General features: G+C 56.0%; 1 protein-coding gene across 1 annotated transcript in view; it reads left to right on the top strand.

The window, feature by feature from the left end:
• Positions 1-24,595, top strand: part of POC1A (POC1 centriolar protein A) — a 76,683-nt gene extending 52,088 nt beyond the window's left edge. Inside the window, exons 10-11 of the mRNA XM_052638970.1 lie at positions 5,911-6,054; positions 23,884-24,595. Coding sequence (XP_052494930.1) covers positions 5,911-6,054; positions 23,884-23,982 — 243 coding nt within the window. The 3' untranslated portion in view covers positions 23,983-24,595. The remainder of the gene's footprint in view (positions 1-5,910; positions 6,055-23,883) is intronic.
• Positions 24,596-26,271: the final 1,676 nt, after the last annotated feature.

The raw sequence follows: 26,271 nt of genomic DNA, 5'->3' as shown, positions 1-26,271 counted from the left end.
AAGAGCAAGTGTCTTTCAATTTCATGGCTGCAGTCACCATCTGCAGTGATTTTTGGAGCCCAAGAAAATAAAATCTGCCACTGTTTGCACTGTTTCCCCATCTATTTGCCATGAAGTGATGGGACCAGATGCCATGATCTTAAGTTTTCTGAATGTTGAGCTTTAAGCCAGCTTTTTCAGTCTCCTCTTTCACTTTCATCAAGAGGCTCTTTAGTTCCTCTTCACTTTTTGTCATCTGCATATCTGAGGTTATTGCTCTTTCTCCCGGCAATCTTGATTCCAGCTTGTGCTTAATCCAGCCCGGCATTTCGCGTGATGTACTCTGCATGTAAGTGAAGTAAATGGGGTGACAGTGTACAGCCTGGATGTGCTCCTTCCCCATTTTGGAAGGCCCTCTGAGCTGTGTAGGCTCCCCTCGTCCCGGGCTCTCCCCTCCACCGGCCTCCGCCTTGCAGCTGCAACATGGAACCTGATGGCACTTGGTGTCCCACTTTTGCAGGCTTTGCCGGAGGTGACCGATGCTCACTTCCTGTTTTTCTTGGAAGAGTCTGTCTTTACTTACATTCCAGGCTAGTTGTTTGCTCTGTGATCTCAACACTCTGATTTAAGATAAGTCAACTGTCAGTCGTAAAAGTTGGACTATAAAGAAAGCTGAGTGCCAAGGAATTGATGCTTTTGAACTGTGGTGTTGGAGAAGACTCTTGAGAGTCCCTTGGACTGCAAGGAGATCCAACCAGTCCATCCTAAAGGAGATCAGTCCTGGGTGTTCATTGGAAGGACTGATGCTGAAGCTGAAACTCCAATACTTTGGCCATGTGATGCAAAGAACTTACTCATTATGCTGGGAAAGATTGAAGGCAGGAGGAGAAGGGGACAACAGAGGATGAGAAGGTTGGATGGCATCACCGGCTCGAAGGAGATGAGTTTGAGCAAGCTTCGGGAGTTGGTGATGGACAGGGAGGCCTGGCGTGCTGCAGTCCATGGGGTCGCAAAGAGTCAGACACGACTGAGTGACTGAACTGAACTGTCAGTCATGTCCAACTCTTTCCGACCCCATGAATGTAGCCCACCAGGCTCTTCTGTCCATGGAATTGTGCAGGTAGGAATACTGGAGTGGGTTGCCATTCCCTTCTCCAGAGGTAAGTTCAGACCCTTTTCGATTGTCTGTCTCTTTCTTGTTAGGAGGGGGTTATCTTGGGCGGGAGCTCGTTATCCATGTCTGCTTCTTGATGATGATGGAAACGTGAGACCAGAGTAGTCAGTGCGGAGAACAGTCAAGAAGTTACCCCGATGGCTTGACTTCTTGTCCAGGAAGGCCCTGCAGGCCCTGCTCTTACTTGGTTTTATAATGAAGATACATGGGTTGCTTACCTGTGTATTTGAGTGGCTGACAGCAACCACAGATACTATGCAGTTCCTACTGTGTGTAGTGCTGAGCTCCTGGTAGCATATGACAGGCTGGCAGCAACAGAAACTGAGGCAAGCAGGTTAGCTTACTGTGAGAGCCCAGGATCCTGCGGCAGGGTTGGGACACCCGCAGAGCCCAAGTGAGGTTTCCACAAAGTTAGATTGACTCATATATTCGAGCATGAGATGGTTCAGTAGCATCATTGATGCCATGAACATGAGTTTGTGCAAACCCTGGGAAATAGTGGAGTACAGGGAAGTCTGGCGTGCTGCAGCCCATGGGGTCACAAAGAGTCGGACATGACTGAGCCGCTGAACAGCAGCATGATTCTGAGTCTCACCTTTTTTTTTCTTGTAATGTTAAGATATTTTTATTTGGTAAGAGTAAAAGTTGTTGACTTGGTGCAGCTCCCTACATATGTATGTGTGGCATATTGGAAATCAGAGACATTACTTTGCCAACAAAGGTCCATCTAGTCAAGGCTATGATTTTTCCAGTGGTCATGTATGGATGTGAGAATTGGACTGTAAAGAAAGCTGAGCGCCGAAGAATTGATGCTTTTGAACTGTGGTGTTGGAGAAGACTCTTGAGAGTCCCTTGGACTGCAAGGAGATCCAACCAGTCCATTCTAAAGGAGATCAGCCCTGGGTGTTCTTCGGAGGGAATGATGCTGAAGCTGAAACTCCAGTACTTTGGCCACCTCACGTGAAGAGTTGACTCATTGGAAAAGACCCTGATGCTGGGAGGGATTGGGGACAGGAGGAAAAGGGGAGGACAGAGGATGAGATGGCTGGATGGCATCACTGACTCGATAGACGCAAGTCTGAGTGAACTCTGGGAGTTTTGATGGACAGGGAGGCCTGGCGTGCTGCCAGTCATGGGGTCGCAAAGATTTGGACACGACTGAGTGACTGAACTGAACTGAATGCTGTTACAATTTTACTTGTGATAGACCTAGCTGAGGACCGCCAGGCAGGGCCCCTAGTACCCTTTGATGTTGAACAGACAACCCCTTAAGCACTGCTCTTGATGTCCCGTCACTGTCATTACCCACAGCCTGTCACGTGCGCCTCTCCCTACTCTCGCCCATCCTCTTCTTATCTCTGCTTTGTCACTTACTTGCCAAGCTCTTGAGGAATGCCACATCTGCAAAGTGCTCGAGTGCAGGTGAGCAGCTATGTGGGGCGGAACTGCTGGCCCTTTGCCTTGCAGGGAGGTGTCGTTCCACAGGAATGTTGTCATGGTGGCTCTTTGAGGTGTCATCGAGTGTGTGTGGAGGGCCTGCCAGCTCTGTGTTCAGCTCTGCCATGCAAGCATTCCAGGGCAGGTGGGGCTGGGGAATGACATAAAAAATATTAGAACCAGGAGCTGGGAGCCTCCATGAGGATGGAAGAGAGGCACTGGGCATGTGGAAGCAAATCCACAGGTGATGTCCCCTGTCAGAGGCTGCTTCCTGTCAGGAACTGCCTGTACTTTGAGTTTAGATCCTAGCTGTAATTTCCTGTATTAGAATAAGTTATTTAACCTCCGTGATTCTGCTTCCCCATCTGAAAGTGAAGGCCAGTGATGCCTGCTGTGAAGGGTCACTGTAGGGATTAAGTTAAGTGGCCTCTACAATGCTGGCTCATGGGCGACAAGTAAACCCCAGCAGAGTCCTTTATGTGCCGGACTGGCAGTGTGGTAAGCGCTGTAATGTCTGTAGTCCTGGTGAAAGCAAGAGCAAGAGCAAATGGTGTGGCTGGAGGGACAGCCCAGGGCAGGCAGAACCCTGGACTTGTGAGCAAGGCTGGAAGCTGGGTACCTTCTGGCAGTTACTTCCTGTCTGAGCTCAGGTTCCTGCAGCCTCTCTTCCTGAGGCCGCTGCCCTGTTTGTGGCATGTGGCTGCTGTCCTCAGTCTTCCTTTGGAGTGGCTTGGCTTGGGCTCAGAAGGAGGGTTCCTGTTGCTGAAGTCAGTGGCACTCATCCCCACCCCTGCCTCCAGAGGCTTGGCTTGGCACTGTCCGTTTCTGAGCCATTTTGCAGAAACACTCAGAATTTCCATCCCGTCCTTCCCAGGCAGCAGGTAGCGCCCAACTGGTCACTCCTTGAGGACACTGGTTGTCAGGACAGAGGGCTGCCAGGTTCCCATCCTGCTTCTGGTGGTCTTTCCTGAGGGAGCCAGGGGGACTCAGTGACAGAAGGAAGAGAATGCGTGTCTGAAACGGGGTTCTTTGGAAGCAGTGGGCATAGGCTCCTCCCTGTGGGTGATTTGTAGATAAGCGTTCCTCACAGTCCAGCCCTTGGAAGTGCAGGCCCAGTTGTCACCCCCATTTTGCAGATGAGGAAGTGGAGGCCCTAAGAGGGACTAAAACTCTTGCCCAGGCCACCTAGCCTGTCAGGGGTAGAGCTCAGATGCTGGCCAGGGGCTGTCTGAGTCCCTGCTCTTTCTGCTGCACTCTGCTCTGTCTCCCCACAGAACTGCCTGGGTCTGGGGGCCGCTGTGGTGAAGGCCAGTCCAGGCTTCTGAAGCATTTCCCTTTGGGATGGATGGGCTTTGAGAGCTGAAGTGTAACAACTTGTAGAGGACTGCAAGACCCCCACGCCGCACGGGCCAAGGTCTTAACAAGGCCGCAGCAGACAGCAGGCGTGTGGATGTGGTACTGCCCCTGCTTTCAGTTATGCTCCGCAGGTTTGTGTCTCACATTCAAGTTCTCTTTAAGCACTGGGGCCTGCATTTTTCCAAGTCCAAACTGACGTGCACTTGAGAGTTTGTTAGCTATGAGATTAGAACACTTTCCTAATAAAGGGAAATATACAGGTAGGGGCCATGTGCTGAGCTGCCCTTCTTTGCTGGTCGGTACTTGTCTTCTGGGCGGATTTTTTTCAAGGATGCTGAGGCCTGTCCAGGGGAGCATGCCCAGCGCAGAGCCACTGGATTTGTCTCAGAGATGGGCCAGCTCAGATGAGATGCCCGCTGGCTGCTGATCCTAGGAGAGCTGCAGTCGTAGCTGGTATTCTGCAGTGGCCATGGCTGTGAAGGATGGGGTAGTGCTGGCTGGAGTGCCCTGGGCTCTGTTGTGTTTGGGGAGTTGACAGGCTTTGAGCCCAGTGATGTGTCCTGGGTTTAGAAGGGAGAGGAGTGATGCGTGCAGGCAGGAGACAGGGAGAGACACGGACACGTGGGCAGGTGGTGGGCGTTATGGCTTTGATTCTTCCCGCTCATGTGTCCTGTCTCTGGAGATGCAGTGGCTGGAGGAGCAGGATAGGGGTAGGGCAGGTCCAGGTGTGCAGGAGCACAGAGGAGCTTCTGGTTGGGGATGAGGGGTTGCAGGGTGAGTGGAGGATCAGGATGCTTGGAGCAGGGGAAAGAAAGGGTGGATGAGGGGACCCTGGGAGCTGGGCACAGAGGGCAGAGGTGGGAGCAGTGCTGGGGAGGGAGGCAGGCTAGAGCAGGGTCCCCTGTCATGGGGCTTGAATTTTCTCTCAGAGCCTGTGGCGAGCCCTGGAGGACTGGCAGAAGCCAAAGAATGACATGTAACATTTTGAATGTCTGTCAGTCAGATTGTGGTTGAAAACATGGAGTCCTAAGGGTGGCTGCATTTACGAGTTACTGGGGTTTGGGGCTGACCTCAAAACTGACACTGCGGAGTGTCAGCCTCGCTGAGCATGTCATTCCCACAGGGAACAAGTCCATAGAGGAATTGTATCTTCCTGAGGCATCTGCCACTATGTCCTTGGGAACCAGGTGGTTCCCAGCATCCTGCTCTGCTGCACACGTGCACGATGCTTCCGGGGTCTGGAAAAGCCTTTGTGTGTAGGGCAGTGCCTAACTTTGGGGAGATACGCATTGGGCTAGATTAGTCCATTTAGGAAATCACTTGTCCAGTGATGGTGGTGGCAGGGGAGGATGGCTTCTGCATTTGGGGACTGAGGATCTTAGACAGGAGCACCAAGTCCTTCAGGTTCCTGGAGTCTTCTCTGAAGCAGCATGGGGCACCTGTCCTGTGGATGCTGACTCCGCCAGCCATTGGACCAGCACTTTCACATAGAATCTGTCTCCCCAGGGGATCTGTGCCAGGGCAGGGCCGGACCCTTCCCTTAGTTCTGGGCCATCCCATCCCTGGGGTGGGGAGTGGTCGTTGGGCTAACTAGGAGGAAGGGTGACTTCAGGGTCCAGCATAGACTTCAGGGGCCCTGGACTCTGAGAGGCGTCACACTGAAGGTTACAGGTCTTGTAAAGAGCTGGCAGCCCGTGGCCTCTCTTGAGGACCTCAAAGAGCCCAACCTGATATCCCTCTCAGGGCCCTGCAGCCTGGACTGCCAATTACTTTGATTCTGCTCCTTGCTCTCAGTCTCCATTTGGAAAGGAGGGCCCAGAGGTGGAGTCCCGCCCTTGCTCACCAACATTTGGAACTCGTCTTCTCAAGTTTGCTGGTGATTTTCCCCTTGATCCTTTGAGGGGCTCTTCTTTTCCTCATTGTCCTCAAGACTAAAGGGCTCTCTTTCCTTTCATCGTCTTCAGCCAGAAGTGGACCCCCTCGTCCCGCCAGGCAGGGGCAGAAGTCAGGAGTCGATGCAGAGCCAATCCCAGGAGCCCGTGAGCATGCCCCAGTCGCTGACCAGCACGCTGGAGCATATCGTGGGCCAGTTGGACGTCCTCACCCAGGTAGGCTGTGACGTGACTCCCCCCATCTGCACTCGGCCTGGCATTCAGGCCATTTGAAGTTGGCCTGCCAGTCCTGGGTTTTTAAAAAAACATAATTATAGTGTACTTACTCTTCAGCCCAAATGAATGAAATGGCAGTGCCTGCCCTGGGATCCTGTCTCTCAGAGCCATTCAATCCCTGACCAAGCCATTGGACCCCAAAATCACCAACACTGAATCCTGTCAGGGAGTGCCCACCCAGTGTTGGCTTGGGTCACAGCAGAGCTTTGAAAGAAACACTGTCCGTTCATTCGACTCTTCACTGGGTGGGCACTCCGGGGACATGCAAGAACTGTGCACAGAGAGTCAAGGCGCCAAGAGGCAGCCAGGCTCTGGGTTTGAGCTGGCGCTGCTCCTTGTCCTCCGAGCAGCCTTAGAGATACCCCTGTGGCTCTCCAGGCCCCAGCGTGGTTGTCTGTCACGCATTTGCCATGTCTCATTTGTTTGCTGCAGCAGGTCTTAGTTGCAGCACGCAAGATCTTTAGTTGTGGCATGTGGGATCTAGTTCCCTGGCCAGGAATCGAACCCAGGGCCCCTGCGTTGGGAAGTGTGGAGTATTAGCCACTGGACCACCAGGGAAGTCCCGAGCCTGCCCTATTTGTGGTCAGAATTAAAGGCAATGAGTCTCAAGCAGTGTTGGGCCTGTGCCTACCCCTGGGTAGCTGCTCCATAAATGTTAGCTGCGGCACTGACCACCCTCATCCCTGAGGTCCATGTGGCCCCCCCTCCACCAGGCGCACACATGTACCTGGCTGCTCATGGACAGCGGTCTGTGCAGTGAAGCAGAATGCCCTGGCGAGAGGTGGCAGCCAGCACCGTGGGCATACCCAGGGGGCCTCTCGTCCTGGGGCAGAAGAGCAGTTCTGCGCAGGGAGCAGCGGATGCCTGCAGGGCTGGGCTGGGGGTGGAGGTGGGGACCACGAGCGCATCCAAGCAGTGGGCAGAGTCCAGCACAGCCAGCGTGAGGCATGTAGGTGGCGTGGCGCCTGGGCGACCGCAGGATGTAAAGGTCCTCAGGCTCCTGCCCATCTTGGCTTTGGGTGTAGACCCCTCTCCTGTGCCAGCTCACAGGTAGAGGGAGGGCGCAGGAAGGAGGCAGAGTACCCTTGAATCTCTGATGGAGATGGGGGTGAAGTGGCATGGTGTCTCTTCTGTACCGCTGGCTCCAGGCTAAGTTCTAAGAGCTCCTCCACGTGGCGTCACGTGGTCCACGTGTCACAGGATCCCAGCTAGTACGGCACGCCTTGGACCCACTGCCGAATGGACATTTGAGGGGAAATGTCAGGCGTCGGTGACTAGGGGGGATGGTGAGACTGTGTGCACATCACACTGACATCCCTGAGCGCCCTGAGCCTTGAAAGAGAAGGCCTTTGCTGAGAGGGGGAGAAGCAAAGACTTAGAAAACACTCCCCACCGCAGAGCCGTCAGAAAGCGCCCAGCCTGCCTCGTGTTCTTCACAGCCTCGTCAAGTGAGAGATCAGGGGAGGTGGAATGAATTAGAACTTTATAGGATAAAATTGGAAATCAAGTCTGAGAGGGTGGTTAAAAATAGCCTCATTGCATCCAGAGGAGTATAACACTAAAAACATTTCCTGTCACTGTGTTTTAAAGGCGTACACGGAAGGTTCTGTTATGTGTTAGCAGTCAGGAGTCTGATAGTAACTTCGTAAGAAACTGGCATCCCAGGGAAGCAGTGAGCCTCTCTGCCTTGGCCTGTGGCTGGGCTCACACCTTTCAGCCCCTTTGCAAGTCCAGACAGCGCTGCGCCTGACCAAAGGCCCAGCCCGTCAGCCAGTCACCCGCTGTGCTGGGCAGTGTGCGTTCCTGGAAGTTAGAGTGTGGCTTGGGTTCCAAGGTGAAGTCCCCATCGAGGTCTTAGAGTGCAACCCGTTTTCGAAATGGTGTGTGTTGGGGGAGTGTCTGCACTAGATCTCATGCCACCTTGGGCTCGGTCGTCGGTTGTTTTCCACGCTCACGTCGTCTCCTGGAGTTGAGGCTCTCACTGAGGTGTTCAGCCCCAGCCAGAGCTGCCCCATTCAGGCTGGAGGGTCCCTGGCCCCTCCTTTTAGGACCAGCATGGCCGTGGACTATCCTTTCTGGAGGCTCCCCTCAGATGTAGAGCTGGATGACCACTGCCATCCTTGTTCCTGTGTGGATATCTCAGCCGGGCTCTGCGCCTCCTGTGGGTACTGGCCTCAGATGCTGCCCCTTGGCAGTGCTTCTCACCATCTGATGCACGCCTGTGCTCTGGAGGAGCCAAGGGTATCTCGGCCACCCCAACACTGACTCCTACTTAGTTCAAAGTCCCCTCTCCCTTATCTCACTGCCCCTCCCCTCCCCCACAAGGAGGTCTACTTCTGAGCAGCCTCTGAGAGGGACAACGGGCTTCTGTCCTGCTGAACATCCTTCAGGGAGGAAGCCTGGGGCTGCAGTGGGCAGTGGCCAGGATGTTTAGTGGAGTCACAGAGTCCCAGGTGACAGCCGGCACCCCGCTGTGGAGGTTCATGGTCCTCAGCCTGCCTTCCTGCGGGTGTGACCCGCTGAGTTTATCTGCAGGCCAAACCTCACCTTCCTGAAGGTTACAGTTGGACGCTTTTGCTTAGTGGTCTGTGGTTACAGCCCAGTGGCCCAGCGTCTGAGGCCACTAGCCAGAAAGCATACCCCCTTGTCCTGGCCCTTCTTTGTGTTGGAGAGAACCCCTGCTTTTGCCCCTGTAGAGTTGCTGTTTGGGGTTTCACTGCCACTGAGCTCCTCAGGACCTTGATCCCACCTGGCCACCTTACACGTCCCTGTTACCTGTGGTGAGCCGTGGTCTACCCTTGGGTGTCAAGGCTGCTCTGCTCAGTTCAGTGAGCCACTGCCCATTAGCCTGGGCGTACCTGCTCTCCTGGACTTGGGGGCGAGCTCCAGTCGCTCATTACCTTGGTAACTTTGGGCAGGAACGGGGCTTCCCAGAGCCTCAGCCTTCTCGCATGTGAAGTGGGGACAGCCCAGCCTGCTCGTGTCCTCTGAGCGCAGTGGGGAAGCTCCAGGTTACCTGGGTGCTAGACTGGTGCTGACTGTTAAGCAGGACTTGAGGGAGATGTTCTCGGGATCCGAGTGGGAGCGCACCAGTGTTGTCAGGTGACCCAGGAGTAGACATGCCACAGGCCTCTGTAACTGCTGGAGTCCCAGGAGTGCTTTTGAGCTGCCAGGAGGCTCTAGTGGTCTGACTAGGCATTAGGATGGGAGGGAGATAAAGCGGAGGTCTTTCCCCAGGTCCAGGAGGTGGCAGGAGGGACCGGGGTGCCTATTGAAAATCAGGTGGCTCGGGGTGGGGGGTTGGCACTAGACGGGAGCGTTGTACCCAGATCCAGGCAGCTGGGCCAAGACTGAAGCTCTGCAAAGATGTATGTACATCTTTTGACAGCCATCCTTTGAACTGAATCATTGTAATGGTTGTTGCGGAAAATGTATTCCCTAACAATGAGATTTAGGTTTTTCTTTGGGAGACTTCTTGTTTTTCAAAACCCCTCATGGGAATTCTCAAGAGGAGCTCGGGCTGAGGTCATGGATGTGGCTGCTGTGTACCATGTATGTGCCCTCCCCCTCCTTCTGGGAGCCTGTCCTGCCCCCCACCCCCATTCTGTCCTGCGGCCACCCTGTCACTGTCCTGCTGGGCCTGCTCCAGTCAGTCGTCTCTTCCTGAGATAGATGGCCTGACTGCAGAGGCCCGCGTGAGGCCAGAGCAGAGCTCCAGCCAGGAGTCGGAAGCCCCGGATGCCCTGGCACAGCCTGGCCTCTTTGCATCTGTGTGGACTTGGGGAAGCTGTGGTTTCCTCCTCCATGGAGGGGAGACATTAGACCCTGCCCATCTATCTGTCCTGGAGGTGGGCAGCAGGGGTTAGCATCTCAGGTGGGGCCTGAGACTATTATGGCCTTCTTTCTGTGAGTCTCCGCTCCCTGCTGCCCCTGGCCGGGCCCCTCCCCTTGTGGCTACTCCGAGAGGAAGGGCTCCAGGTAGACCCCTGCCAGCCCTGCCTGCTTGGTGACAGACATTCAGTGAGTGTCTAGACAGAGGCCCTGACCTTTCCCTTTGTGTTCTTGTGGGGGTGCTGCCAAATGATTTCAGGGTCCCTTTCCCAGGTGCTGGGAAACTAACCAGTGAGCAGGGAGAAGCTGTTTTCACAGTCAGCGTCCTCACCTACCACCCTGGCACCCTTTGCTTCCTTCTGAGTGACAGAGGGTAGGTGGTGTCTGGAAGCTGTGGAGGCCCTGCATCTTCCTCAGGGGCGAGGGCTGAGGCGCGGCCGTGTGGACAGTACCTGGGAGCAGGGAGGCTGCAGTGAGGGGCCTGGGCCCAGCAGGCGACCAGTGGTCTCGCCTCAGAAACCCACAGCAAAGTTATTTTTGACTCCAGTTTCACGTCTTGCTGCTTTTTAAAAATATCAAGCCATGAAATTCCTGTCCCAACTGTGTTTTTTCATGGCAGCCGTGCTCAAGACTGTGATGTCAGACATTTAGGTTCCTGTGAGTCACGGGGCTGCTGGGCTCCAGGACTGGAACCCAAGCCGTGGGAAGCAGGCGGGGGCAGGCCACCCAGCCCTGCTGGTTAGAAGGTCCAGGTTGTTGTGACTCTGATGACCTAACTCAACGAGGATAAGGATTTTGGCCTGTTTGCTTTGGGGAATTGGATACAGTGGCACATTGCTTGAGCCCCCTGCCCGCCATGGTCCCTGCAGTTTCCTTTCTGATGGGGTGCTCAGGTGGGGTTTCTGGTTCTACCCTGGTGGGAGGTGTGGGACTCCTGGGCCCTCCTGCCATGGACTGAGCTGCCTGACCGCTCTTAGGGGCTCTCAGAGTCCCTCTTTCCTGGACAGACCAACCGTTGTTTGTGGAAACAGACTCCAGATTTTAGAGCAGTTTCTCCATTTTATCTGGGGGCGGGTCCTCCCAGGGGTGTGTAGATGGAATTTGTTGGGAAGGTGTACAGTGAAAGTGCCAGCGACCCCTGTCTGTGGGGTGTGTGCATGTTCCCCCGACCCCCTCCCCCACGGCACACACACACACGGCCACGGGGATGACTGTTGCTGGTTTCTGCCAGAGCAGGCCCTCCCTCAACTGCATGCCTCCACCTTGCCTCGCCTGTGTACAATCCCGAGTGGGCTTGCCAGCCTCTTTATGGATATTTAAGGGCTGCCCTGGGGCCACAGTTGAGTTCAGGACAGCCGGGGCTCCTGCCTCTCGGGATTGGGAGACAAGAGACTTGTTTTTCCTGTTAAGAGGCTACTTCCTGGGGACAAGGGACTGAAGACACTCTGGTCTATTGGACACTTTGGGTCCCCCTCCAGATGGTTGCAGAGCAGCTGGCCCTGGCCCTCCCCCAGCCCTGTTGCTCGTTCTGGCAGTTTGTCCACAGGCTTCTCTGGCTTTGCAAATACAGAGGCCTGGGGAGTACCAAGTCAGGGCCGGCGCTGCTGGCCGTACTCAGAGACGGGCTGTGAAGGGGGCTGGGTGGCAGCTCTGTGTTCTGTCCCGTCTGTGGTTGTGGCAGAAGCACCCCCTCCCCAAAGAAGCTGCAGATGGAATGCTCCCGCCCACCACATGGGCTCGGGAAGGCTGCGGTTACCTCTGGGCCTGGGAGTGTTCACAGTCGTATGAGATTTCTCCTGGGAGGCCCCAAGCGGGCTTGGAGCTGCGGTGGTGGGCGGGGGGAGAGCAGCAGCTGGAGCACTGGCCTTGAGCAGGGACCTCTCATTCCGCCTGGCTCTGGATAGTTCTCAGAGGACGGAGGAAGGGGACCCGGGCGATTTGCTCTGGGGACCCAAGGGCCCTCCCAAGAAGGGTCAAGCACAGGTCATGAGAAGGGGCCCATGAGTCTTCTGGTTGTGACGGGCAGCCCCAAATGGGCCTACGCAGCTCTGAGATTAACCAAGCCCTAGCTGACCGCTTGGCCCCTTGGTGCCCTCCTGAATGAAGCACCACGGGAGCTGCGAGGGGCTGCTGTCGGGCCTGCCATTTGTCTCTGCCTCTCAGCAGAGGGCCCTGTGGGCCTGGACTGTTGGTACAGACCCTCATTCTCCCCATGGTAGCCATGGCTGGGTGGAGGAGAAAAAGCAGAAAGGAGCTTTCAGCTGAGCAGAGCATGGCATTTGGGGGAAATGGTTCTGTAACCCCTATTCTGAACAGTACCTAGCTGGTGGCTTTAGCAAACTGCCCAAGATGAGAGGCTGGGTCTCCCAGCATGGGCAGTGGGCACTCAGCAGGGCAGGGGGAGCCTGTGAGTCCTGTATGCCTGTGGCGGGCCTGTTGGATGAGGGCCACAACCTGACTTGCCAGGCTGTACTGAGGTTTTCAGACCTCTAGCAAGCTATCGAGCAATCTCTCTGACTTGTGACAGTTGTGTTTTATTGGGTGTTGGCTAATTGACTATTGTATATGGACTGCTAAAAATCTGAGTATCTGAAGGAATGGGATACTGAAGGTGGCCAAGGTTCATGCCCTGTTTGGACTCTCCCTGGAGCCAGAGCGCAGCAGAGCCTGCATAGTGCCTGGCATCCTGCCCCTTGGGGTCGTGTCCCTCCCTGACCCTAGGCTTCCCAGGTGGCCTCTTCATGGCTGGTGGAAGCCAGGGTTGGTGGAGAGTGTATGGCTCAGGTCTTCCTCCTGGTGGGGGTTGCACCTCATGGTCCCAGGAGCATCCAGTTTTATGGATGGTGGTGAGTGGACCTGCTTTTTACAGCCTCTTCTTTGGGGGTAAGCAGTAATATGGAAAAGCCTATGTTTATTTAAAAGGAATTGTTATAAAGTCACAAGGAAGGTAAATTAGCCAAGATTCTCTAATCCCATGGCTAATCCACCAATAGAAAATAGTGTTCCGTGTACTTCCTGAAGAGAACTAGTCCTCATTGGGGGGGGGGGGGGGAACGCCGGAGAAATCCTATATCCCTGAGATAATGTGAAGCAGAAATGTGGACTAGAGGGCTCAAGGGACAAAAGCTCATTTTGTGATGTTGGCAGCAGGCTGCGGGATGATGAGGAGTGGTTAAAAAGACAGTTGCTGAGCCCAGGCAGCTTGGGGGGAATGTCTTTAGAAACTTGTTTTTCTGTGCATCAGCTGTGTGTGATCTGGACGAGTTAACCTATCAGACATCAGCATGAGCGGGAATCTCCATTCCTTCACCTTTAAAGTTCAGGCCTCGAAGCTTTCAGTCCCAACAGGTCGGGCATGGGGGGCGGGGGAAGGGGAGGAACTGGGCTGCTTCCTGGATTTCTGTCCTGCTTTGCACACCCTCACTTCCTGCTGAGGTCAGGAGGCTTCCTCCCGCCCCAGGCCAGCTGACAGCAACCCCTCGGGCTCCAGGCTGTCTGCCCTCCTCTCCCTCATCCACCGCTCCCTCAAGCCTCCCCAGATCCAAACCAAGCTGGGGGAATGTCCCTCAGCAGCCAGGCAGGGTCATCCTCAGGTGCCCCGGCACATGGACCTGCCTCCTCTGCATCCTCGCGGCACTCAGGGTCTGGCGTGTGTCCATCCAGCAGTCAGTGTGCACCTGTGACATGCCCAGGGCTGTGCCTGGGAGCAGGAATAGACAGAAACTCTGTGCCTGTGAGGCTGGCACTCAATGGCCATCAGCCGGCTGCTTGTGAGCGGGCGTTCACACCTCTGACTTGAAGGCCTCTGGCCCACAGACCTTCAGGCGCCAGTCTCAGGCTGGGGCCGAGACACAGACCTTTGGTGGTGGGAAGAGCCGAGCCCAGACCAGCAACCCTTCCCGAGGGAGATGGGTTAGCCCCTTCCGCCCCCACTCACCTCTGACATGTGGCGGCTGGCTGGCCAGGGTACCATTGAGTTAGAGCCCTGCATGTGTACACACGGACGTGTACCACCCTGAGAGCTGGAGCTGGAGCTGCCAGGAGACGAGGCTGAGCCAGGCAGGCGCTGGGCCCAGCAGCCCTGTGCTGTTTTGATAGCTCACAAGACCCCACAGCAAAGAGATTCCCCTTTTATTGCATCTGTTTTAGATCTTTAAAATCTGAGTGAAGTCAAAAGCATGCTACAGGGGAGATTAATTCCACATGTTTCCATCTTTGCAGTGAAACCCAAGGAAAGTTAGACGTTCTGTGCAGCACAGTCGAGTCGGGGGCGCTGAGCCAATGGATGTTGCCCACAGCCTGACATGAGTGCCCCAGTGGCGTGGCTGGGTGACTGTGCCCTCTCCCTGAGACTCGGGGTACATGGGACCCTCCATTGCCCCCAGGAATCTGGTTCCTGTGTTGAGGGAAGGGGGCTGGGGTGCCCCAGCCCCTCTGGGGAGACTGCCTGGAGGAGCCAGAATCAACCACAAGCCTGGAAGTGATTAAAAGGAACTTTCCATCACAGGAGAACTTTAAGAAGCAGCCAGACCACCACGTGCCCTGATGGCTCAGACCCTGCGAGGCCTGACCACAGGCTGTCTTTGGGGCCTCAGCCAGGGCCCCTGTGAGCCAGGGGGCCATGTTCCCATGGTGAACCCCTGCCCAGAGCAAGTGCCATGTAAATGTTAGCTAAAGTGTTACGATGGCTCTACAAGATAAGGACTCTGAAGTCCAGGTCAGGTAACTTGCCAAGACCACTCAGCAAGGTAGTGGTAAAGTTCAGGTCTGAATGCAGGCAGTACAGCCCCGGTGCCTGTGCTCTCACTGCCCAGGACAAAGGGGGAGGCCAGCGTTTTCTAAGGCCCACACCCGGGTCAGCACCATGACGTGCTGAGAGAGGAGGAGGGCAGGGACCGGCGCTGGGGTGGGGACAAGGAGCACTTCTTAGGGGCACAGGGCTGGAGTGGGGCTTTGAGCAGGCAGGGTGGGGCAGGAGAGCAGTGGTGATGGGCAACACAGGCCTTGAGTGCCAGGCCCAGGAGCCTGGCCTTTCGTCCTGTGCTGTTGAACAGAAAAGAAATATAGCAGAAGTGGTGTGGAGGGCAGGGGGGTGGGATGTGTCCGGGAAGCCAAGGCAAAGGGATGAGGACTGAGGAGTGGTCATCCAGGCCTCCTTCCATCCGGGGATGGTCCTCCATCTGCGTGGGGGGCCCACAGCACTGCCTGTGTGAGGGGGGTCCTGGGGCCAGGCGAGGAGGCTCTTTGGGCAGAGTCCTGACAGCGCTGCCGCGCACAGCCACACATGGCCGCAGAGGGGCCCCCTGTGGCAGCCCTTCCCAATGCCTCCCCGGCCCGCTCAGCGCCCTGCATGCTCCCCACTGCCCTGCCCTCCCCCACCCTCTCCCCGGTGGCGCCTCTGCCCTGCATGTCTCCCTTCTCAGCCTGACCGCCTTCCCACTCTGTAGCAGGTGTGTGCTCATGTGGCTCTCCTACCCCCAGCCCTCTCAGCTTTCTTCCCTTCCAGACTGGGAGACCCCCAGTCTCCTGGTTTCCCATGAGACTGCCTTCCCAGGGCGATTTGAGCTCCCCTCGCCATAGGTCAGTGCACTGGAGGGGACATGTGGCTGAATGTCAGCTCTCTTCCTCCGTCGTCTGTGTGGGCTCAGCCACGGTGTCCACCTCTGAGCCACCTGTCTCCCCTGCTCCAGGGAGACACAGGAGGGCCTTTCAACCATAGAATCCAATACCACTCTCCACAGGGGGCCCCGAGCACCCTGGGGCTCTGCTCACAGCAGAGTGTGGACAGGGAAGCGCCATGGCTGCGGGTCGAGGGCTGCGGGAAGAAGGGCTGTTCCCGAGCTGGATGGCAGCGGGGAGGATGGCGGGGAAGCCTGCAGTGAGTCACCTGCGCACGGGAAGCTTTGTAAGGAACTCGCCCAATAGCTGAGAAAAATGCAGAGAGAACATCCTCATTCTTTCCCCTCCTTCAAGGTGGTGCTCACTGTCAGTCGCGGCAGCTTTGCCAGCAGCCTGCCCAGATAGGACTGGTGCTGCAGCGCTGCAGTGCCTGGAGCCCCCAGGAGCCGGCGTCTCGGTTACCGCCGGGGATGGGCCCCCGATGGGCGTGCGAGGGCCTGATGATGTCAGAAGGGCTCGTGGTGTCCTGAGGCCCCTCTGGGCTTTGCAGAACTTAGGGTGCTAGTCGTTTTCCGGCTGCATTTGCACACGGGAGTGTGCAAGAGGTCGTCAGTCAAGATGGTGGCAGTGGTGGCTCTGGACAGAGCGGCAGCTGCTGGGAGGGACCTGGCTTGGAGGGTGCAGCTAGGTCTGTGCTCTGAAGTGCCAGTTTACTCAGCCCGCTTCACTACCTGTTGTGAAACTAAGAGCCGTGGTTAGCTCCCGAGCTGAGCCTCTGCTCCCAGGGTCCCCTCTGGATCCAGCACTTGGAAAACTGGCCACAGGAGCGCCATTCTCCCTGGATGGACCTGCTCAAATTTGAGTCTGCTGAGGCAGTGCCGGGGAGTGGAGGCTCCCCAACGCCTGTCCCTTTTTGGCTGAGGGCCCTGGGGTCCCTCCTCCACTTTCCTTGTGGCCACCGCTCTTTTTTCCCTGTTGGGTAGCTCCAAACCTACCGCTGTGGCCTCTTGGCAGTGCCACGAGAGTGCTGTGTTCTCTGCCTTGGGACCTTGCCCCTGTGCACCTGGCGCTTGGCCTGTCTTGCGCTGTCTCCTCGCAGAGGCCTTGGGGCCTCCTGTCAGGGTTGGCACTCTCCTTCCCACGGGGGCTGGCCTGGTCCCTGTGGGCCAGGTCAACACATGTCTTCTTGCGTTCTCCCTAAACACAAAGTAAAAAGAGAGATGGGAAAAGAGGCTTAAGAAGGAGCCAGAAATGAGAGATGGGGGAAAGAGCTGAGGGAAAGTGCAGGACAAGCTCACCTGAGAGGAAACCAGGCCAGGGAGTGTGTGTGCCTGAAAGGACCGCGCTGTTCCATGAGGCTGCAGGTAACTTGAACCTGTCCTGCTGTGTTCCATGGCTTCCCAAGGTGGGGGATTATTCTCCCAGGGAGCACTGATTCTCGCCTCCCCCGTGTGATGCCCACAGAACTCTCCCCTGGACCGGAGCGGAGCCCCTGGGAGTACAGCTGCCCAGCCGCTCGCGGGCAGAGGCCCCACGTACCTGCTTTGACTTCTCCCAGCGTCGCAGATGTCCGAGGCCCCGTGGCAGGAGTGAGGGTTGAGGCTCCCCTTGGCCACCTTGGAGGCCAGAGGAGATAGACACACCCAGGTTCTGTCCCTGCAGTTTGTGCCCTGAGGGGGCGCAGACACCTGGTGGCTCGATGCCAGCAGAGAAGAGGCATCTGACCGTGTTGCGTTCCCTCCCACTTGGAGTTTGGGGCCCCAGGTGCCAGACTTCGCACCGAGGACTGGCATTTTGGTGCAACTCCTTCGGGCGTCACTATAATTCATAAGGGACTAAAAATAAAAGCCTGTCTCTTTAAAATTGGTTATTTTTACACCACACTCAGAAGGCCCTTCAGGGTGTTTCGTAAAGCATCACAGTTCACTGTTGAACTGTGAGCGAGAGGAGCGTCTCGCCCTGTCAGTGTCGCCCCCGTAGGAGACAGGTCACAATGTCTTCTCCCCCCTCAGCAGGAAAATTAGGATTCAGAAGATTCAGCCTTGCTGAGTCTCCCCCAGGGGGTTTTCCTCAGCGGGTTCTGACCAGGTCATGACAGGAACCCCACCCATTGGCCCCAGCTGGCCTCTCCCATGCTCTTGGGTTTGGTCCCCAATGCCTCCAGCATCCTGCTTCCTATGGGGTCCCTGGGTTGGGTGGTCCTTCAGTTGGCACCCGCTGAAGGGGCCAGGCTCTTTCCAGGGGTTTTCAGTGCCATCACTGACGTGGTCCTGCGCCTCGGCCAGAGTCCCTGGCACTGCACCGGCTTCTGCTCTCCAGTACCCAGGGGCTTGTGGATTCAGTGCCCTCTTCCTCTCCTGTCTCCCCTGGCCCCCTCTACCCCCATTAATGAGGATCATCTCAGAAATGCAAAATAACCCTGCTGCTGGCCCAGGCTTCTTCCACTGCCTCCTATGCCTGCCTGGCCCTTTCGGAGGGGCCTCAGCCTGTGCCCGCTCTCAGCCTGTGTTCTCGTTTCTCTCTCCCCATCTGACTCACCACCAGGCGGTGGTGGGTCATACCTCGTGGCTCTGAGTCTGTCCATGTTCGTCCTTAGCCCACCTACCACCACCTCCAGACCAACCCACCATCATACCTAATCATAGCCACTCCCAGACCATCGCCATGGAGCAGCCAGAGGGGCCTCACCCAGCCTCAGGCGCCCAGCCCCTTCCTGCTGCTCTGAGGCTGAAGCTGGGGCTGCCGGGTATGGCCTGCAGGGCCGACCCCATCTCCTGCCTCCTCCCAGGCCCCTCTCCTGCCTCTTGCCTTCCCTCCTACCTCAGGGCCTTCCTGCCCCGCTCTCCTGGTGAGCTCCTCCTCGGTCTTAGCCCACTCACTTCTAGGGCCACCTCCCCTGGTTCTGACCAGGCAGCACCCAGCAATCTCCCAGCACACACTGCAGTCCCGACAGCTGCTTAGCACTGGCCTCCCACTCTCTGCGCATCCTGTGGGGCCAACTGATCCTGTGTGCTATGCGCCATTGTCACCCTGAACCTGGCAGGGACCAGCACAGGGTGATGCCCCAGATGATCTGAGTGAAGAAAGTGTCTCTGGCAAGGGTTGGCAAGCTTTTTCTTAACAGTCAATATTCTAGGCTCTGTGGGCCATAGAGTTTGTCATAACCACTCCACCTGCCCTTGGGGCAGCCATGGACAAATGTAAGCACGTGGGCATGGCAGTAAAACCTTTTTTTATAAAAACAGTCCGCAGACTGAGTGTGCCAGCCCTTGGTCTAGAGAAACAACAGAATTCTTTGAACAGCAAACAGGAGTGTTTCTAAGGGAATGCTTTTCCTTAAGGACTGTGGCTTCCTGGAAATTGTTGGTAATAGCAGGAGAAGGTGTTTCTGGAACAAGCCCCCAGGTGATTCTCTGACAGGTGTGACTTTGAAAGTGAAACTTCTGGTTCCCCGATGGCTGTGACCCTGGGAGGCAGACGGTGTTGGGCAAAGAGTGATACTGTCCAGGCATGGAGTCCGAATTCTGTTTCCTATTGCTCTGATTCAGGGAGGAAGGTGCTTCATTTAAAGTGGGGCCCAGTCTTGTGAGGGGTCGGGTGCCAGTGGTGACCTGGGCGAGTCCCACAACTTAGTTGGGGTCTGACTGACTGTCTTGTAGGGAGAGCACCCCAGTGAGAGATAGTATCTAAAATAAGGGTGTTAGGGTCGCTTGTCATTGCATACATATTAAAATTAAAAGGTTTTTGTCGATATATCCCTATATTACTGCCTTTTCATCGGAGAAGGCAGTGGCACCCCACCCCAGTATTCTTGCCTGGAAAATCCCATGGATGGAGGAGCCTGGTGGGCTTCCGTCTGTGGGGTCGCACAGAGTCGGACACGACTGAGCGACTTCCCTTTCACTTTTCACTTTCACGCATTGGAGAAGGAAATGGCAACCCACTCCAGTGTTCTTGCCTGGAGAATCCCAGGGACGGGGGAGCCTGGTGGGCTGCCGACTGTCGGGTTGCACAGAGTCGGACACGACTGAAGTGACTTAGCAGCAGCAGCATTGCCTTTTCATAGCTCAAAATTGTGACTTTCATGATAATTCCAAACCTAAATGTTCAGCTAGATAAGAGACTGCTTCGTGGGCATGGGAGGCGTTTGAGGCCTGGGAACCGCCTCAGAGAGTAGCCAGATGATGTGAGGACAGTGCTGGGTGACCGTCGGGGGTATCCCTTCCGGCTGCTTCTGCTCATTTAATCTAGAGCCACCAGACCAAGTGGCCTGGACAGAAGGTGGCTACCACTGGGTGGAAAGAGAGATCCATGGCTGTGTCCTCAGGCAGCTTGAGCTTGGGCACAGGGCGAGGGGCGATCAAGGCTGCTGGGGCCCAGGGCCAGTAGTCCTCAGGCCCTGCCACAGTGAGCCAGGGGAAGAGGACTAGGCTGGGGCTCTCCTTACACATGGATGGGGATAAAGTAGATGTGTGCAGTTCATGGCACGCTAGCCCTCACTCTGAAGCCAGGCCACCAGGGTTCACAGTCCAGGTTTGTCATTTGTATGCTGTGTGACTGTGGGCAGGCTAATATCACTGTGTCTTGGTTTCCTCTTCGGAAAATGGGACGATAAATGCTCCCTCCCTAAGGGGTCATATTGGGGTGCTCGGAACATTGTGAGCACTCCATGTCAGCTGCCAAGAACAGCCCCTGGAGCTGTGTGTGTCAGGGATGAAGACGGGGCTTCCCTGGTGGCTCAGTGGTAAAGAATCTGCCTGCCAATGCAGGGGAAGACGTGTTCAGTCCCTGGTCCGGGAAGATCCCACATGCAGCCAAACAGCTAAGCCCACATGCCTGCAAGCCGTAGAGCCTATTTCTGCAACAGGAGAAGTCACTGCAATGAGACAGAAGCCCGCACAGCAACAAAGAGCAAGCTCAGCAGAGAGTCAGGATTGCCTCACCCCCACCCGGAGCCCATCCTGGGTCTTCCCTCAGGTCTGGGCTTCGGGGGCCTCGTGTCTGGATGGCACAGGGCTAAGGAGAGTGTATGAAGCTGCCTGGTTTCTCCAAGGTCAACAGATGGGAGGGCCCTCTCTGTGGAAGAATTTGGACCCCAGAGTCCCGGCTGATGGCTGTCTTTTTTTTTTCTTAATATTCATTTATTTGTGTATTAATTTGGCTGTTAGTTACTGCGTGCAGGATCTTTTCGTTATGGCATGCTAACTCTTAGTTGCAATGTGTGGGATCTAATCCCTGACCAGGGATCAAATCCAGGCCCCATGCACTGGGAGCGCAGAGTCTTAGCCATTGAATCACGAGTTCAGTGATGGCTATCTTTCCCAGACACTTTGCCCAGACCAGTCTGCCCAGGAGCCAGAACCCTTGACTCCTCAGCCCCTTCTCCCGTTTCCCTTGGCCCTCCTTAAAATTAAGTTGCTAATCCTATGACACCACGTCCAGCTGGACCATTTCCTTCTTTGGAACCTGCCACAACACCCGACTGTCACCCCCGTGGGGGATTTGTGAGAGGCTGGGACGAGGTCATTCACCCTTGAATAAAAGGAAAGTGAGGTGACTGGGCTGGGAGCATGGACTCAGAGGGACTGCAGAGGTGTTTGCCTTTCCAGTGCTTCTCCTCACCTTCCAGGGCAGGTTCGCCTTGTCTCCAGGCCTGGGGAGTATGGGCACCAGGTGGCAGGAGGAAAAGTCCCAGGGCTGGACCAGGGCATGAGGTGGGGTAAGCTGCGAGCAGCCTGCTTGGTGTGGCCCCAGGCGCACAGGACTGAGGGCAGGGCTCTGCCCTGGATGCCGAGGCAGCACGTGTTCACGGAGGCATGCTGAGCCCACAGGTAAAGGTCACAGTGCAAACTGGGCACAGGACATGGCCCAGAATCTCATCTGTCCCTGTGAGGGTCTCTGCTGCCTCCTCACTGCTGCCAGCAGCCGGGGAGTACAGTGGAGGCCTCGCCGCTCCCTGCAGGTGGCCTGCCTGGCCTCTCACTGCGTGTGCTGCCAGCCCTGAGCACGTCTGACTCCTGCTACTTGGCTGTCCCCATCGGAGCCTTTCCACCACTGGGGAAGCCCTCTCTCTGGTGGAAGGAAGGCGCATCAGCAAATCAGAAATCAGGGCTTCCGGGCTTCACGTTATCAGAAGGGATAACTGTTTCCCATGAAAATGAGGTCCCATGCTCTAGTGGGATAGGATTATTAAGACAGATTTGTGAAGAAGAGATTGTTCTGACATACAGAATTCCAAAGCTGTGCTGGTCTCACCGGCCATTCCTCCAGCTCAGAAGGGGTTTGATGGGATCCTACATGACTGGGAAGAGTCTGGTGGACTAGATCAGCGCCTGGTGGCTGCCAGCCAGCATCTTGGCAGATTAGGCTGGGCACACCAGGAGTGGGGGAGTGGAGACCAAACAGAGATGATGCGGCTCTTCCAGAAGCTTGCCTGGGGGAAGGGGAGACCCTGCAGAGTTGAGAGGGGTGGGCTTTTTTTTTCCCAGCCCATTTGTCTATAACATGGTATGAAACACCCCCTCAAGCATTTATAGCTCCCAAAGGAAGGACCTCCCAACACCCTCCATTTCAGTGGCTTGAGGTGAAATAGATAATGCTTTTTTGTTCAAAGAAGTTTAACATCATCAAATTTAATGACCATATTTCTACTGAGCTTGAGTAACCCCCGCCCCCCTACCTGCCATGGAACACTCTACTTAGTTAGCCCCATGAAATGCGTGGCACCCCTGATATTGACATTGGCCCAAAACCCACTGCCTCCACATTTGGCAATTCAGTCCCTATGGAAAAACATTTCTTTTAAGTGTGTGTGTGTTGGGGGGCAGTGCTGGCCAGAGGAGGACAAGCTGGCTGGCTCCCCACTGCGGCCTGGAGTCCAGGGCCATCGGAAAAAGTCTGGATGAGGAATGATTCTGGAGCTTGGCTCAGTGTGGGTTTTGCAGCAGCCAGTGGAAACTTCCAGGAATGCTACTCTGGGCCAGCCGGGGGCTATTTCCGCTGCCACTTTCACGAGCCGCAGACCCCCTCCGTGGCTGGCCGGCCAGTAGAGGGGAATGTGATCGTCTCTTTCAGCTCAGCTCTGCCTCTCAGGCTGCCAGTTCGTATTCCACAGGCAGCAGCCTTTCAGGCTCTGTCCTGTGTCCTGGGGCTCAGAGCCCCTGCATCCCAGCCAGCTTGTTTAGAAGGGGCCAGCCGCCAGGAGGAGCAGCCTCCATGAGGCTGATATCCGTGTGGGATGCTGCGAGAATTTATAGCAGCCTTAGAGGGGAAACTCCCTCCCCAAATGTTTCAGTGTTTTATTAAATATGTGAAAGGAAAGTTTCCTTTCTACTGGACCAAGGCCCAGAGCCTCCATGGAGCCTCAGGGAAGGTGGCAAAACCTCTTGGGAAAGCCCACAAATGGGTGAAATTAAGAGAAAGTCTTGTTTCTTAATCTGAGCCCTTTCTAATGCCTGTAGGCTACAAGGCAAGGAACCAAGCCTGCTTCATTCCTGGTGGACTCGCCCAGGCCCTGCGTGGGCCTGGACACTCCTGCCTTTCTGCCAATGATCTGTCCAAAGGCAGAGCGGGGGGGCAGGTTTTGCAGCCTTGTCTGAGGGCCAGGTTGGCAGAGCAGCCATCATGCCGGGTGTGCAGGAGAGGCCAGAGAGTCAGTCTCTGCCCCCCAGAGGCCAACATGATGAGCATTGTCGCCGTGGCCACATGGGCCAGGCTGACACGTGCTGGGCACCCATGCTGTCACCTCACAGTCTCCAGGACTGCTGTGAGCTTGACATTATCATTCCTGTTATAGTGGAGAAAATGAACTCAGAAACAGGGCGTTAGGGCCTCAGCCCCAGACAGCACATTCCTGCAGCGGTCCCCAGTGGACTCGGACAGGCAGTGGCCCTCATGGGCTCAGGGTTCTCACCTCCAAGCCTGGGAAGCCTCTCCAGTTGTACAGATGAAAGGCCTGGGCAGGGCCCAGGTGGAGTCCCTTCATTGGTGGGTGAAGCTTTCTCACCTTCGGGATGGAGATGGTTGATGGTCTCTGCAAGGACAGAGCCTGGCCCAGATGAGCAAGTGCTGCTGCTCTGTAACTCAGCCTAAATGTCAGGCCACGAGGCCTGCTGTCCCTCACTGTGCCCTTCTGCTGCCCACAAGCAGCAGAGAACCACCTTTCCACACCAGCAGGAGCAGACATGAGGACCCAGGGACAGGGCACCAAGCAGGAGCCTGGGTGGGAAAAGACGGCGTTTGTTCCGGGGCAGCTGAGCAGGCCTGGCTGAGGGCAGCCCAGGGGCCCCTCCGTCCTGAGCCTGACTGTTTATTTTGCAGACGGTCTCCATCTTGGAGCAGCGGCTGACACTGACAGAAGACAAGCTGAAGCAGTGTCTGGAGAACCAGCAGCTAATCATGCAGAGAACAACACCGTGATCAGGGGAGCGAGAATCAAGAGCTCGGTCGATTCGGGGGGTGGCAGGTCGGGGATTGTACTGGACACGTGGGTAAATAAATAAGATTCAGCCCTGGGAACCATATCCACCCCAGAGCCCAGGGGCTGTGCACCTATGCCCTCCACCCAACTGTCTGCACCCAGAGACTCCACCTGGTGATGGGAGACCCCCATAGGCCAGGCCCACGTATGCACAAATGATATGCCTAGTTTACTGTGAAGGAGCCGCTTCACATTAATGTTTGTTATCTTGGAGTCTTAAGGAGCCCTGAGTTGGAGCTCTCCTCTGGAGGCAAGAGCCCCAAGCCACCTTGCTTTTCACTTGTCCCTTACTGACCTTCCTGCCATGTGACTGGCTTTGTCCTGCATTCCAGAGTAGAGGTGGACCACTTGTTGGTTGGATGAGCCAATAGTTGCCTTTAAATCTGACAAAAGGCCCAACGTGGGCCCATCTTTCCATTTTATCCAGGAACAAGCCCTCTGGAGGGGATGGTGGCTTTGCAGTGGCCTTGATTTCTATCCCACATGTTTCCTGGGGCCTGGGGGCTTCTTCCTCTGCATCCATGAGGGCAAAGGAACCTGAACATTAAAATGAACTTGATGGAGCTTGTCACTGGAATGGCTTGTTCTGAGTGAGACCTAATCAGTCCCTCCATCCCCAGGATCCATAAAGGGAGAACAAAATAACATCTGGGGAGGGCCCCTGCCAGCATCACCTCCAGAGCCCTGCACACCTTGCTTGCCGCCGTTCAGGGTCTTCAGGAGCAAGGACAGCTAGAGTCCCTCTGGCTGGCGCGTCCGGCTGCTTCAGCTGGGACCTGGAGGCTTCAGGCACCTGCTTGTCCCCTTGCTCATGACGGTTCCATAGGCTGCTTCCCTGCGTCCGTGCAGGAAAGCCAGGCAAGTGTTCCCCATATGTCTGGGTGTCGTCCATATCTCTGCATTCAGCCTCTTGGGGCCCAGCCAGCCAGGGAGGTATTTACCCTCCAACATACCTGCCCGGCCCAGGGGCCTAGGGGAGCGGGTGGTGGTAGAGTCCCAGGAACTGTCAGTACCAGGCAGCTAGTGAGGTTCCCAGCCGCTCCAGGTGGGAGCAGAGGCTGAATGCCTCAGAGCTGAGGCTGGCAACAGGCAGCCTGTGTTGAGTCCTGGTGAATGAGCCTGGGGGAGCTGCTTTGCCACCTGGGTGGGAAGAGAGCTTCAGTCTGGAGTCAGGCCTCAGGCTCTGCCTTTGGCTGAGCTGTGTGACCTCCACATGGTGATATGACCTCTGAGCCTCAGGGTCTTGTGTCAGGTAGCAGTGGTGACCACCCCACCAGGTAGGCACTCGACAGGGCCGTGCTCCCTGGCCCACCTGTCCCTCCAGGAGGATGGAGCTTGCTGGATGGGCAAGAGGCTGACGACTCAGGACGTTTCAGAGCCCCAGGAACCTGCTGCAGTCCTCCACATGGCCCTGCTAGTATGTAGAAGAACCCGGAAGTCTTGCTGGTCTAAACTGTCAGGTAAGCTCCTCAGCTGCCTCGGGAGGTCATGGTTCCCAGTCTCTGAAGGCTTTTTTATTTTAAAGGAGATATGGTTTATCTATTTAATATTTATTTGGCTGTGCCCAGTCTTAGTTGCTGCATGTGGGATCTTTCGTTGTGGTATTCAGACTTCTGGTTGCATCACGTGGGGATCTATTTCTCCAACTAGGGGTCGAACTGGGTCTCCTACACTGGGATCATGGAGTCTTGGCCACTGGACTGCCGGGGAGGTTGCCCTGGAGGCCTTTAGGGAAAGTCCGAGTGGCCCCAAGTCAGCTTGCTCAGGGGGGACACAGCTTGTGGGCCAGGCTTGTCCGTCCCTCCCAGGCTGGCTGCCCTGCCCCTGACGAGACATGGGCGGCCTTGTTGTGGTTGGTGGAGCCGGAGCTCCCAGATGTTGGGGCTGTGGCGATTCGAGTAGCCTGTCCAGGCGAGGTCCTCTCCAGAGGAGAGGTGGCCCTTGCTGGGGACAGCAGGACCGGAGCTGGGTCTCCAAGGCGTTGTGTCCAGCTCTGCTCGCAGACCAGGCAGGGTTGCTGCCCATCATGCCTTCAGTTTATACCAGGACTGAGTTTTTAATTTTTCTCTGAAATATCCCCTCCTCGGTGAGAAAAAATGGGTTTGAGAGTCTGTTAAGGATTTGGGAAATGGCCTGGGAGGCTGTAGTGTGGTATTTTCCCCACCATCATTATCAGATATGAACAGTCTAGACAGGGTTGCTTACCCCCACCCCCTAAGAGCACACAG

This window comes from Budorcas taxicolor, chromosome 1 (genome assembly GCF_023091745.1).
Source record: "Budorcas taxicolor isolate Tak-1 chromosome 1, Takin1.1, whole genome shotgun sequence".
Taxonomy (NCBI): Eukaryota; Metazoa; Chordata; class Mammalia; order Artiodactyla; family Bovidae; genus Budorcas; species Budorcas taxicolor.
This window is presented reverse-complemented; position numbering and strand designations above follow the sequence as displayed.